We start from the raw sequence: 13562 nt of genomic DNA on the forward strand, positions 1-13562 counted from the left end.
CTGATCCAGAGTCAATGGAATAATAAAAAACAGTTACAGATAACCAGGATTGTGTTATCAGATTTTGCAACTGGATCATGTAAAGTTCTCAGTCTCGAATAAGTCATAAATTTCTTAAAAAGGCAATTTTAGCAGTCAAACCAACAATGTGAGATCCAAGCATTACATCGTTTCCTATATCTAGCTGCACAAGAAATAAAACTTCAACAAATGTATTTAATGCAGATTAATATTTAATTCAGAGAGCTGTATTACATTTATTTAAATTTCCCATGATTTTTGGTGGGGAACTGCCTTTTATAGCATTACCTTAGGGTAAATTTCCAAACAACTCTGTTTCCATATGAACTCTTAACACACTTGTAATAAATTTGTTTTGGCACTTTTTTAATGCAGCGTTTATCTGTTTAAAGTAAATAGGTTAAAAAGCACAGAGAGGAAATTAGTACAAGTGCATTTACGTGTTCAATAGTGCTGGTTGTAAAATATATTCCACAGTGTCAGTGATGTTATCACTGCAGTGGCAAGAGTCATTGTGGTCGGCGGGGACAAGCAGTTTGCATAGTTTTGAATGAGATTTGATTCAGTGTCAAGTTTAAGGACTGAACAGGCAATGCATTTTTGGCAGATAAATTTAAACACTACAATAAGCAACTTCTCTTTACCTCACAGAGAATTACGTCAAGCCTTGCATCGACTGAAAATTATGATGAAAGTGTAACTGAGCCTCCATCTGTTAAGACAGAAGAAATCCTAATAAGGCAAAAGATAATGGATGCACAATTTAAATGCTATGAAAAAATGATCAGGGATTCTTCATACAATAAATCAGGTAAGTGGCAACAAGTTGGTATAACCCTGGTTCTCTGGTAACATGGTTGCTTGAATAATATTAAATAATCAGCCGTGCTTTCTGACACCACAGGCCCATACTGTAACAGAACCTGGGATGGATGGCTATGTTGGGATGATACACCAGCTGGAACACTAAACCTGCAGAACTGCCCAAAGCATTTTCCCGATTTTGATGAAACTGGTAAGAGACTTGTATCTTTCCGTTCCCTTTATAACTCGAGTATTCTACTTCACTTCTATTCACATAAAGCAACTAAATATTTATTACAAAAGTATTTATTGTCATAATCATAATCTCAAGTCTCCAATCTCTAGGACATAAAAATGGAAGAACAAGACATCACTTATCCATATGTTGTGAATGAAAACAAAATGGCTACTTTTATAAAGTTAGAATTGGACCAACTTTTGTTTTCCATTAAGCAGGTTGAAATTCCTCAGTGGTCTATCTTAAGGACACTGGTTAACACGTGTGTTAAATTCCTGTGTCTGCACTTTTCTTACTTTGTGAACATGATGCACACAGAACAATGACACAAATATTAAACATTGTATTCAAATCAGTGCACAGAGATAATTTTGGTCGGAATTCACAGGCCAGGCCACATTTTAGACTGAGTCTTAGATACATTGTCTCCGATGTTTATGGGGGGAGGTGACGGGGTGGAGCAGTGGGACGGTGGGGGGGTGGCAAAGGATGGGAAACTAGGAAGTATGGGTTTCTCGGACTCCTGCACAAATTAACTGGAGAGCATATTTTAATTCTTTTCATCAGGTTTCCTGCATGAAAGCCAACTTAATTGACAGGCTGTCTTCACAAGGCACAAGGTTGCAGCCGATGAACAGAGAGCAGGGAGGGAGAGATCGGGGTGAGGGGAGAGGTGATGGTGATCAGGGGAGGAGAGATTGTGGATGGAGGGACAGATCGTAGTCGGGGGGCAGATCGCGGGGGGAGTATGGAGGTGGGTGGAAATCGCGTGGGTAGATCGGGGAAGCGGGGTGGTCGGAGATCCTGGAGATGAGGGTCGGCCAATCACTGGGAAAGAAACAGGCACGCTTGTTGGGCCTGGAGGAAACACTCCTGCTCCTCTTGGCTCACAAGCAGTGCTGTAAATGCACTTACGTTATGGATCCAGCTCTTCTTGCTATCTTTTACCTGCCAGGTTTTCTGAGGCCCAGGAAATCCAGCTGGGATGGGTAAAAAAATAAAAAGCATGTAAAAATGGAGGCACGCACCCTCCTTAAATGCTGTTACCGATCTACCCTCCTCCTGAAAGCAGATTAGTTGCTCGCCCCCTGTCCCCCCCCCCCACCAACCTACCTCCATTAAAACCAAAAGATTGAAAGCGGTTTGGGCTCAGCTTTCGAAACTTTTCAAATTTTAACTTCTCATCCAACCTAAACCCACCCATTCTTGGGGTTAAAATTTTCCCAAGTCCCAGGATAAGGTGAGAATTCCTGATTGGTCTAGTACAACTGGAGCATTTACCTGCCCATCAGTGTAAGGGCGGTGACGACTCCCAGAGGTAATTTTGACGCTGGACGATAGTGTAAAATGGGCGATATCGATTCAGCCGTCCGTTGTACATCTCTCCTGATTTTCATATCTATTTACGATTTTCCTGTCTCTGTAAACTGAAGAAAGATTTAGAGGGGAGGGTGGTGTCTCTGTGATTAGGGGATGATAGTTGGAGGGGCTCAGTGCCTCGATGAACTGAGGGGAGCGAAAGCATTTAGAGGAAACAATACCTCTGTGAATAAAAGGATATGGCAGGGGAGAGTGTCTCTGTGAACTGCCAGAAGCTTCAGAGAGCTTCTATGAATGGTGAGGAAGGGCTAAAAAAGAAAGGAAGACTTGGGGGTAGAAATTGCCCCTTTCCTGAAGACCTCTTAAACATAGAAACATAGAAACATAGAAACATAGAAAATAGAAAATAGGTGCAGGAGTAGGCCATTCGACCCTTCTAGCCTGCACTGCCATTCAATGAGTTCATGGCTGAACATGCAAATTCAGTACCCCCTTCCTGCTTTCTCGTCATACCCCTTGATCCCCCTAGTAGTAAGGACTTCATCTAACTCCCTTTTGAATATATTTAGTGAATTGGCCTCAACTACTTTCTGTGGTAGAGAATTCCACAGGTTCACCACTCTCTGGGTGAAGAAATTTCTCCTCATCTCGGTCCTAAATGGTTTACCCCTTATCCTTAGACTGTGACCCCTGGTTCTGGACTTCCCCAACATTGGGAACATTCTTCCTGCATCCAACCTGTCTAAACCCGTCAGAATTTTAAATGTTACTATGAGGTCCCCTCTCATTCTTCTTAACACCGGAAAGCGGCAGCCATGCTGCGGAGTGCAATGGCCACCGACTTTACATGTAATAGCCGCCATTATCAAAATTCCACTCCTACTGTGCCCTGCTCCCCCCCCTACCGCTGCTGCCGATCCGTGCTAATTGTGTCATCACATTGCACACCGCTGATGTACCCCTCCGACGGCAAAATTCCGCCATGAAATTCTTCGGCCTACCGAGCAGTGCCAAAACAAGCTTTTTCGCGGCGGTCCAGTAAGGCTCAGGCCTTCTGCAATGGCAGCACGGTTCCCATTAAAGGGAGAGCGCACTGCCGCTGCTGCCTTGTTTTTTTTTGTCAGCTGACTGCCACGTCGGCCCCACAATTATGCCCCTGTGTTCAGCTGGGATGCCAGCAGGCTGCTAGCCCAGCTGAAATCCTCCCTGGTGGCCCAGTGGACCGAAGTTAAAACATCACGGAGGCTCTCCCGTTTCAGTGAAGAGGAGAATCGTGGTGACGCAGCGCCGTGATGACGTCATCGTGGCAGTCACTACATTCCCCCCAAGCGTCCGCCCCTCTGGTGTACTCACTGCCCCAACTTCCACCCTCATTAGGAGCGACTTCCAGTCCGTCTGAAAAAAAACCAAAAAGCGAAATTTCGCTCAAGAGGCCACCTCAACCACTGTGGTAGTAAAAACATTCGAAACGAATGTGTGCGCCCCGTTTTGGACGGCGGGACAATTTCGGCCCCTTGGATTTATATAGCGCCTTTCATGACCACTGGACGTCTCAAAGCGCTTTACGGTCAATGAAATACTTTTGAAGTGTAGTCACTGTTGTAATGTGAGAAAAGCGGCAGGCATTTTGCACACAGCAAGCTCCCACAAACAGCAATATGATAATGACCAGATAATTCCCTTCTAAACCTCTTAGGCTCTCCAACTCCGTCTCCTCCTTTACGACCCTCCTTAAGATCCATCTCTTTGAACGAGTTTTTAGTCACTCTTCATAATATTTCCTTCTTTGGATCGATGTTGATTCTTGTTTGATTACTCTTCTATGAAGCAGCTTAAAATTTCTTTCTATGTTAAACCTGCTATATAAATGCAAGTTGTTGGAGATTTGCTGATGCAACCAGAAAACTTCCGCCCTCTCCAGTGTGAGATTTCCAGTGCATGTACCACTGTAGTGATTGGAGAGAGATCTTGGATCCAACTGCATGAAATCACTAACTTTTTCTTGAATCAATGAATAGTTCAGTTAGCATTGGAGTGCATTTGACCCATGAGCTAAACTACAGCAGAAAACTGGTATGCATAATATTCCAATTAGCTCTTCAGGGTGTTATAGTTACCTGGTCGGCTGAGTGTATTAATAATTCACACTTCCAGAAATAGTCTATTATGTTTATGCTAATTAGACTGATGAAGTATATCTATCTTGGCTTGTCTGGCTGTGCAAGATATTGCAGTTAATGCACTTGGCTTCCTTTGATAATGCTGCAGCACTGCTGATAACGTTGCGTCAGTATCTATTACTTTATTTATCATGGCAAATGGGACCTGAATTGCCCTGAAAATACAGATGATTTAATTGCTGTTTATTACTGTACAAATGGAAATACTTAAAATATAGAAAAGCTGAGATAAATGAATCCGTCCTTCAGGTGAAGCCCGAAGGAGCACAATGTCCCACTGCTCGACATCTTTCGTCCCAGCTTATAACATCAGAGTCCTTTGATTTCCTGATACTTTAAATGCTGCAAGGCTTCATTAGCAAATTAGTGTGGCAAATTAGCATAGCTTTCTTCTTTGCCACCGAATCCTTTTTCCTGTTGAAACTACCATGCAGTATAAAAAAAGGACATTTTACCAAAAGAGAGAACACTCTGTAGCTTGTAAAAGGGTAGTCAAAGGAAGGGTGGGGCCAATTAGGGACCAAAAAGGAAATATTCTTATAGAGGCAGAGGGTGTGGCTGAGGTGCTAAATGAGTACTTTGCATCTGTCTTCAATAGAGAAGAGAATGCTGCCAATGTAGCAGTAAAGGAGGAGGTAGTAGCGATATTGGATAGGATAAACATAGATAAAGAGGATGTACTTAAAAGGTTGGCAGTCCTCAAAGGAGAAAAATCACACAGTCCAGATGGGATGCATCCTAGGTTACTGAGGGAAGTAAGGGTGGAAATTTTGGAGGATCGGACCACAATCTTCCAATCCTCCTCAGATATGGGGGTGGTTCCAGAGGACTGGAGGATTGAAAATGTTACACCCCTGTTTAAAAAAGGGGAGAGCAATAAACTGGCAGCTACAGGACAGTTAGCCTAACGTCTTGAAACATTTGGGGGCTGAAATTGTCCCTCCTGATAAGGCCTCTGGCCAGCAGAAAACGGCAGCTACAGCGCGCCGTGGAATGGCCGCCGACTCTCCGTGGAGGGGCCGCCATTTTAGAAACTGCATACGCCGACCCCTTTCTGACTGGTGGGGATCCCTCGCAAAATTGCCCTCGCGAAATTGCCCTTTACCCGAAATTGCCCCACAGGAGAGGCCCCACCGCTGTGGGTGCACTCTCTGTGAAATGGCGGCACAGCCCCCCTTAAAAGGGAGGGTGCACGGCCACGGCCGCCATGTTATTTTTTTTTGTCGGCCAACTGCCAGGTTGGGCCGACAATTATGCCCCCAGGTTCGGTCGGACCGCCAACAGGCAGCCTGACACCCCCTTTTGGTGGTCCTAACTAAAATATCTGCAGAGTTTGCAGCGGCTCTCCTTTTTAACGTCAGTGATGCGTGACTGATCGGAGTGGAAGACCCGCTGCGAGATCACTTCCGCCCCGCACTCGACCATATGAACAAAGTGCTGAATTTTTTCCAGTATCTCCGCACCATGGACTGCGTCGGAGAAAAACTTTAAAAAAACGGTAGGTGCGCCATGTTTCGGGCAGAGGGCAATTTCTACCCCTTGGAGACAATAACCTGGGACAAACTGAATTGGCACTTGGAAAAGTCTGGGCTAATTAATGAAAGTTAGCAAGGATTTTAAAAGGCAAATCGTGTTTGACTAACTTGATTGAGTTCTTTAATGAAATGAAAGGGTTGATGAAGATAGTGTGGTTGATGTTGTGTCTATGGACTTCCAAAAGGTGTTTGACAAAGTACCACATAATGGGCTCAAAATTGTCCGGGAGTTGCTCTGGTTTTTCTTTGGAGCAACTTGATTTTTCCGGAGTATCTTAAAAGTCCCCATTTTGCACATTCAATTTGCGCCAGTGCAAGTGAGTTAGTTAGGATTTTTTCGTTTAATTTTCTTTTCAAAAGGGGGCATTACCAGCCACCTACACCTGTTTTTGGCCATTTAGGCCACTTTGGACAGCTAATAGTTGCTCCAAACTAACTTAGGCTAGCGTATGTGGCCACTTGTGGCCGCACAGAAAACCTTTGTGGAGAGTTAAGAAATCAGTGCAGGTAGCTACATCAGAGACCATTCGGCCAGAGATAGGGGCGGGAAGGGAAGCGGAGAGGACCATGCAAAGCACTAAACAAAGCAGAACAAGTAGTAAGCATTCAAGAAGACATAAAAACATTCAAGAAGAAATAAAAAATAAAACTAAGTCCTACCTTCAGATCAAAACTCAGCCCGGGAAGTTAGCGGGCTGGCCGGTGCAACAGAAGTAAGTCAGTCCTACCCTACCTTCATCTTCAGCCCGGGAACAGCGATGCAGCAAGTCCAGTCCCAGGGTGCCCTCTCAGCCCCAGCTCCAATTCCTTCCCAAAGAATCCTTTCTGTCTGACCCCACTCCTGTTCCTACTCAGCTTATCTAAAGCTAGCTTTAGGATGTCTTGCCTGGTACTTTTTGTTTATAGAAGTGAGGAATGTTGACAAAGTCTTCATTTGAAACACTTTTGTGGCATTGTTTTTCATATCTGACTCGACCTTCTGTTATGAAGAAAGCACCCGGCTTCACAACCCTCACACTTGTAAATATCGGGATCAGCCTCAGTGCGTGGGGCCCGGCTGGTGTCTGAGACCACTCGGCCAGGGATAGGGGCGGCGAGCATCGGGTCCCTCCCACACAAGCTGCAGGACGCGAGGAGCTATTGCTCATGTGCGCATACTCCAATGCGCATGTGGAGAGCTGCCGGCACTGTTTCTTGCGCAGGGCCCCAGCTCCGCCCCCCCAATCGACTGGCCATGTCAAGCCCCGGGAGAAGCAACACAACGGCCATTTTCTCGGCACTCCTTTCAGCCCACAAAGTCGCCGCATCTCTGGTGACTGTGCCGAAAAAAAGGGTGGGCCAATTTTGAGCCCAATAGACCTGTTAGCAAAATTCAAGCCCGTGCGATTAAACATACAGTGGCAGCATGGATACACATTGGCTAAGGGACAGAAAGCAGAGAGTAGTGGTGAAGGGCTGTTTTTCAGACTGGAGCGAAGTGTACAGTGGTATTCCCAGGGGTCGATATTAGGACCACTGCTCTTTTTGATATATGACTTAAAACTCAACCTTCAGAGCTGCCGTACGCAGGTATTCGCTACCAGAATCTCTTAAGCAAAACCCAAAATAAGCAAAGTCCACCTGAAAGTATCTTTAATGGCCCATTCCCAGCTCTAAATGAAACGATAGACAATTATTCATCAATTCATTTATTTATATTAGGATCTGGAAATAGTGAAAATGTATTCATAGTTATAAACAGCAGAAATAATAGCCCAAGGTGTCCTGTAGCAAAGGCAAAGTCAGTAAACTACCAATAGTGACAATTAGAAATGTATGTATGAGACAGAGTTTAAATTTAAATTTATATTTAAATATATAGTGATGAGGCTATTTTCACCCAATGACAATCCCCCCAAATAATTAAGTTGAGCTAATCCTGCAAATTTGGCGGGGCTCAACTAATCCCTTCTTATACTATCTAAACATTGGTCTGAGATTAAAAAATATATATTTCAACTCTATAATTGTAAAGCAGCAAGTTCAAATAAAGTCTACTTCCTTTAAGTCAAAGTTGCTTCGTTTAACTTTTCTAATAAATCAGGTTTTGGCACCAAATTCCCAATTTGGCATATTATTTGCATTGCTTAAATCAAATCATTGAATAATTTTCTTTTCTTTATGTAAAAACAATTTTGAATATGTGTGGTCTAGTTTGTCTCAGCTCCTGTTTGTTTATAAATGGAGCAATTGCTGAAATATATTTATCTTTTTTTCAAGAAAAAGCTATAAAATACTGTGATGCAAACGGAAACTGGTTTAAACATCCAGAGAACAATCGAACTTGGTCCAACTATACATTTTGTAATAAATCCACAGATTATAAAATAAAGGTAGGTCTCATCCACTCTTAGCTCATCCTCCACACATCTGACATGTTTGGTCTAAAGCAACTTGTCTTGGATTTGCATGTTAATTGTTACATTTAAATTAACACACACAGATAGTGTTAAAGCAGTTTTGCCAGGGGTGGTGGTGGGGGGGTGGGGGTGGTGGTGTCCTAGGCCACATTTGCCCAGAACAGCAAAATCATCACAAAGAGGTGCTGGTAGGTGTCATGCACTTCAGGAGCACTGCGCCAGTCTAGTGCTTGAGTGGGGGGGAGGGGAGGAATGGAGAATTGGCCATGATGAGCTATCCTTTGTTCATTTTTGAAATGGTGGTTATTTACCTTTTATCAAAGTTCTACTCAGCAAGTTCCTTTTGAAATTTCTTATCTATTTCCTTCATGCTTTATAGTCATGAAGCAGGCAGTGCCAATGCCCAACAATGTTAAGCTGCGCCAGGTCAAATTCGTGCTGAGTCCTCATTAACATGATTGTAGTTTTGATCTCAATGCTAAAACCACTGCTCATTGGCCTACCACTCAACAGGTGAGCCAATATCAGGTCCAGTCTAATTCCCAATCATGTTTGGCACAGGCTTTATTCAATATTTAAAGGGGATCTTTACTGGACTATTGATACTACAGCACGTCATTGTCAAGCCACTCACAACTTCAGCTGGAAGACGACGGCAGTGGAAATGCATGGCAGAGCCTCAGCACAGGGAGAGAGCCCGCAGATTCTTCGACGTGGCTCTTGAGGCACTGGTGGCGGCTGTGAAGAGGAGGTGGGCTGTCTTCTTCCCACAAACTGGCAGGAAGCCCTCGCCACACACCTCTCAAAGTTTCTGTCAGAAGATAACTGCCTATCTGATGGCCAGCACTGTGGTCCCAATAGAAGTTTAATGACCTCACATGGCAATTCAAGATGAGTGAAGACTTCAGCAAATGCCATATCCCACCATCTGCTGCACAAGCCTCATACACTGCTCAATGCACCATGTCCCCAGCACTCACATAACAACAATCTCTACCTATTACCACTCAGACCTCACAATCATAGCCTCACTTCACTCTCACAACCTTACCACTGCTGCAACACTCACGCACTTCTCTTTCTCTTGCAGGCCAAGCCTGGCGCATAATCGTTGAGAGCAGCAGCAGAGAGGCAGGGGCTAAGCTGCCATCCAGGACCTCAGCCAGCTGGAGAAGGGAGTGCTGGAGAACATTGGGCAGCAGATAATGGAGGCCATGGCAACGGGTGAGTTTGAAGCCCTTGGGGACAACAACTGTATGCTCATTCCTAATTCTTCTAACATCCCACTTCCCCCTTATCCCACAATCTCTTCTCACTTTCAAGCTGCTGATGCTGTATGCATGCATATCTTGCTCCCCCCTAACTTCACTCACCATAACCGACTCTTGTGTCTTTCTGCTTTCAGTTAATCAAGACCAAGCACCCGAGCAGCCTGTCACCGAGGCGATGCACAAGAGCAAGGGGGAAGAAGAAGAAGACACAGTGTCACTGCATCTGTCACTCACAGACACCAGCTCAGAAACTGGCACTGCGTGTAATTTAGAGGCTCGTGTAGAAGCGGGATCTGCACAGGGTGAGGCACCAAGCACAAGTGGGCTGCAGCAAGGCCAGGGAAAAGGGTAACTCAGGGGCCAGCACCCCATAGGGCGAGATCCTGCTGCACACGACTCAGATGAAGACGTCGATGGGGCGACCTTCAGAAGAAGGGTGATGGGCATGCACATCGAATTGCGAAGTGCAATGGCAAGTCAATCTGAGAGCCTCTTGGCAATGTCAAAGGAGCATGGAGGAGTCCGCCTCCAACATTGCACAGGGCTCTGTGCAAAGCTTGAAGCTCAGGATTTCCAGGCTGGAAATTATGGAAAATGCCAGGAGAGACTGTGTTGACCTAGACATGATGCTCCGTGTGATGGGGGATGTCGCGACTGCCATTGCAGCATAGGCAGAAGTGATCCAATGTCTTAGTGCTGCAGCGGAAGCGCAGACAGCGCTCATGAACTCTCAGCTGGATACCACCCATGCTCAGACTGCTGCGATCGTAGCTGTGTTTACGAGTGTTGACCTGGGCTTGCATGGTGTCACAGCGGCCCAGCAATCTGTGTTCTAACAGATTGCTCGGAATACTGAGACGCCACCCCATGTGGGTGGCAGTGGGTCAGTGCAGCAGGACCCTACTGTCCTCTCTCAGGATGACAGCATTCCTACTCCTACCACTGCCACTCTGCCACCCATGTCAAGGTGGTGCAGTCTACAGTCGGACCTTCTAGGGCCAGAGCTGCTCGAGGTCATCCTGCAAGGCCATCTGAGGTCTCCTCCATGGAAACTCAGCAGCCTTCCACCTGCCACGCTGCAGCTACTGAAAGAACACTTGGTAGGAGCACAGGATAGGACACCCAAACAACGGGCACTAAAGGTTTGCACAAGGGTGATTAGTTCATATTGTAAGTGTGAAATATGTGTCAGTTGATTTGGGATAAATGTAGTAATTTTGTTTGAAATCTTGGGCTAGAAATTGCATAGATCCCCATTTGGGGCGATAACTTTTGTGGGAACACAAAAATATCATCGGGCAATAAAGATTTGATTCTGCCAGGAACTTCTGCTTTAGCACTCGAAGAGGGAAGTGGAGTGCTAAATCAAGTGCTACCACTTCCCTTAGAGCGCTAAAGGGAGTAAGAAGGGCGGTATCGGCAGAGCGCTCAGCAATGTTCGGGGCAGCGTTTTACAGGCTCCTTCCCTCCCTTAAAAGGGAAGGGCCAATGTTGGGTTGACTGAATCTTAAGGTTGTGACTGTTGGTCGACGGCACCTGTGATACGCGCATGGCAGCCCCAAGCGCACTAAGAGAGTGCAGGGCTGAGCAATCACGGGGTCGAAAAAAAGCAAAATACATCACAAGAGAACATAATTACATTTTGCCCTACCTGACCACCACTGCCTTGAATTAGGGCTCCCCAAGTGGCCGAGGTGACAACGCCTCTTGCAGCTGCCGTTGTTGACACCCGGCGATACTGCAGGGGGCAGGAGCGAATATTGCAATAATGGGGCACTGCACACCGGATGACATCACAATTTCCGGGACACAAGAGATTGAGGTGATAAGTTTTAGCACCAGCGCAAACTCGCCATGGAAGTCTGCAAGTGTCGCTGATTTTGCTGTTCCCAGTCAGTAAGCCCTTAGCGTCTCGTTAACCCCCCCTTGGAAGCGCTAATGGGAGGCGCAAACCATGCCAATTTCTCCCCTCTTTTGTGGTGTCTCTCATTTTAGCTTTGTGCTCAGGATGGCGCTGATATTCCATGACAGAGGAATGGTATGATGGGGATGTGGTGGGCAATGGTGATCTGGAGTTTCATTCCTTGGAATCTGAGTCTGATGAGGCATTCACGGACAGCCCATCCGGGAAGGAGATTGGCTGCCTGCCTCCTCACTCCCTCCTCATCCTCTTCCTCTTCCTCTTGCTCCTCTTCTTTTTTCTCCTCCTCCTCACCCTCGTCCTCCTCCTAAGTGGTCCTGTAATCTCTGTTGGCAAGGGCTGCACCCTCATGATGGCCCAGTTGTGGAGCATGCAGCAGACTAACATGAAATGGGACACCTGCTCTGGTGAGTACTGGAGGGCTCCTCCTGAGCTGACAAGATAGCAAAACCATTGCTTGAGCACCCCGATGGTCTGCTCAATGATGTTCCTGGTGGAATCATGGCTCTCATTATATGAGTGCTGGGCACAAGTGGTGGGTTGCGGAGGGGAGTCATGAGCCAGGTGGATCGCAGATAACCCTTCTCTTTGAGCAGTCATCAAGTTTCATGTGGTGGCTGGAAGATTGCTGAACGAAGGCATCATGGCTGCTGTTAGGATAGCAAGCATTACCATCAGGAATCACTGGGTGCAGCGCAAACCAACAGCATATTAAGTGAGCGGAAGCCTTTGCGATTACAGAAAATCTCAGGCTTCTTATTCAGCGCCTGCAAAGCCATGTGTGTGCAGTCGATGGCGCCCTGCACCAGAAGGAAGCCCGCTATCCTGACAAAAGCACATGTGCACTCGTCCTACTTCTCTCTGCACAGAGAGAAGAAAATGTAGTCCCTTCTCCCGGTGTAGAGACCTTCAGTAACTCAGTGCAGCGATGGATGGTGACCTGTGAGATATCAGCTCTGTTTCCTGCCATAGACTGGAAGGATCTGCTGGCGAAGAAATTGAGGGCCACACTGATCTTGACAGCTGTGATATATTCACAGAGCACAGCAAACACTATAAGCTTACAGACATTACAACTGCCACTGGGAGAGCTGTGGTCGCCCTGCTCTGAGGCTGAGGTCTGCCTCCACTCCTTCTCCCGAAGATACTCGAGTGTGAGAGGGACTGCCATTAGAGCCCCCATGACTGTGAGCCAGTGTTGTGAACAGAAGCCTTTAAATAATAATGAAGGTATTCTCCACTTGGAGCATCACTCCCTGTTACCTTTGAACCTTGAAAGAAGTTAATAAAGATGCTAGATTTGCAGAAAGTTGCACAGAGCCAGTCAAACTGCAGAAACATGTCAGGTTCAAGGTGTTACTGATGATCCTTTAAATACCGCTGCTAGAGCCTCCTTTCTGCTTGTGAATGCTTGTTCAGCCAGTCGCACTTATGCCTTCCCGGTAAGTGCAGCAGTGTTCTTGAAACTCGCAGATCGGGCATCAAGTGAGCATTGCACACTCACTAATGTCACAATCTGCATAGTCTACATATCCTAGCAAGCGCAGACATCAGCATCTAAAAATGGCAGCCGCCGTGGGTGGAAGAGCGGCAGCTGCCGTTTTATTCCCTGAATCTGGCAGTAACGGGTGGTGCTAAACCCCCAAAATTCTCGGCCGATTTCTACAATCACATAGGAGGCTATGTAAATTAGCCCCATTATTATCTCAGAATCTTAGTTGGGGTCTCTTCGTCCTTTGGCACCAAAGATGCAGTATAAGATATGTCTCCTTTCATGTGATTCATAGTTAGAGCTGAAGCAAAGTTGTTTCTTTAACAAAATTCAAATGCAATCTCAAGAGAAAAACAGGTTAACTCGAACAAAAGCTCATCT

The 13562-nt window shown here is 45.9% G+C and overlaps 1 protein-coding gene across 1 annotated transcript in view; it reads left to right on the forward strand.

Annotated features, from left to right (window-relative positions):
- Positions 1–718: 718 nt before the first annotated feature.
- Positions 719–13562, forward strand: part of calcr (calcitonin receptor) — a 180824-nt gene continuing 167980 nt past the window's right edge. Inside the window, exons 1-3 of the mRNA XM_070880001.1 lie at positions 719–832; positions 926–1036; positions 8358–8470. Coding sequence (XP_070736102.1) covers positions 772–832; positions 926–1036; positions 8358–8470 — 285 coding nt within the window. The 5' untranslated portion in view covers positions 719–771. The remainder of the gene's footprint in view (positions 833–925; positions 1037–8357; positions 8471–13562) is intronic.

The sequence above is a fragment of the Pristiophorus japonicus genome, chromosome 5 (assembly GCF_044704955.1).
Source record: "Pristiophorus japonicus isolate sPriJap1 chromosome 5, sPriJap1.hap1, whole genome shotgun sequence".
Lineage (NCBI taxonomy): Eukaryota > Metazoa > Chordata > Chondrichthyes > Pristiophoridae > Pristiophorus > Pristiophorus japonicus.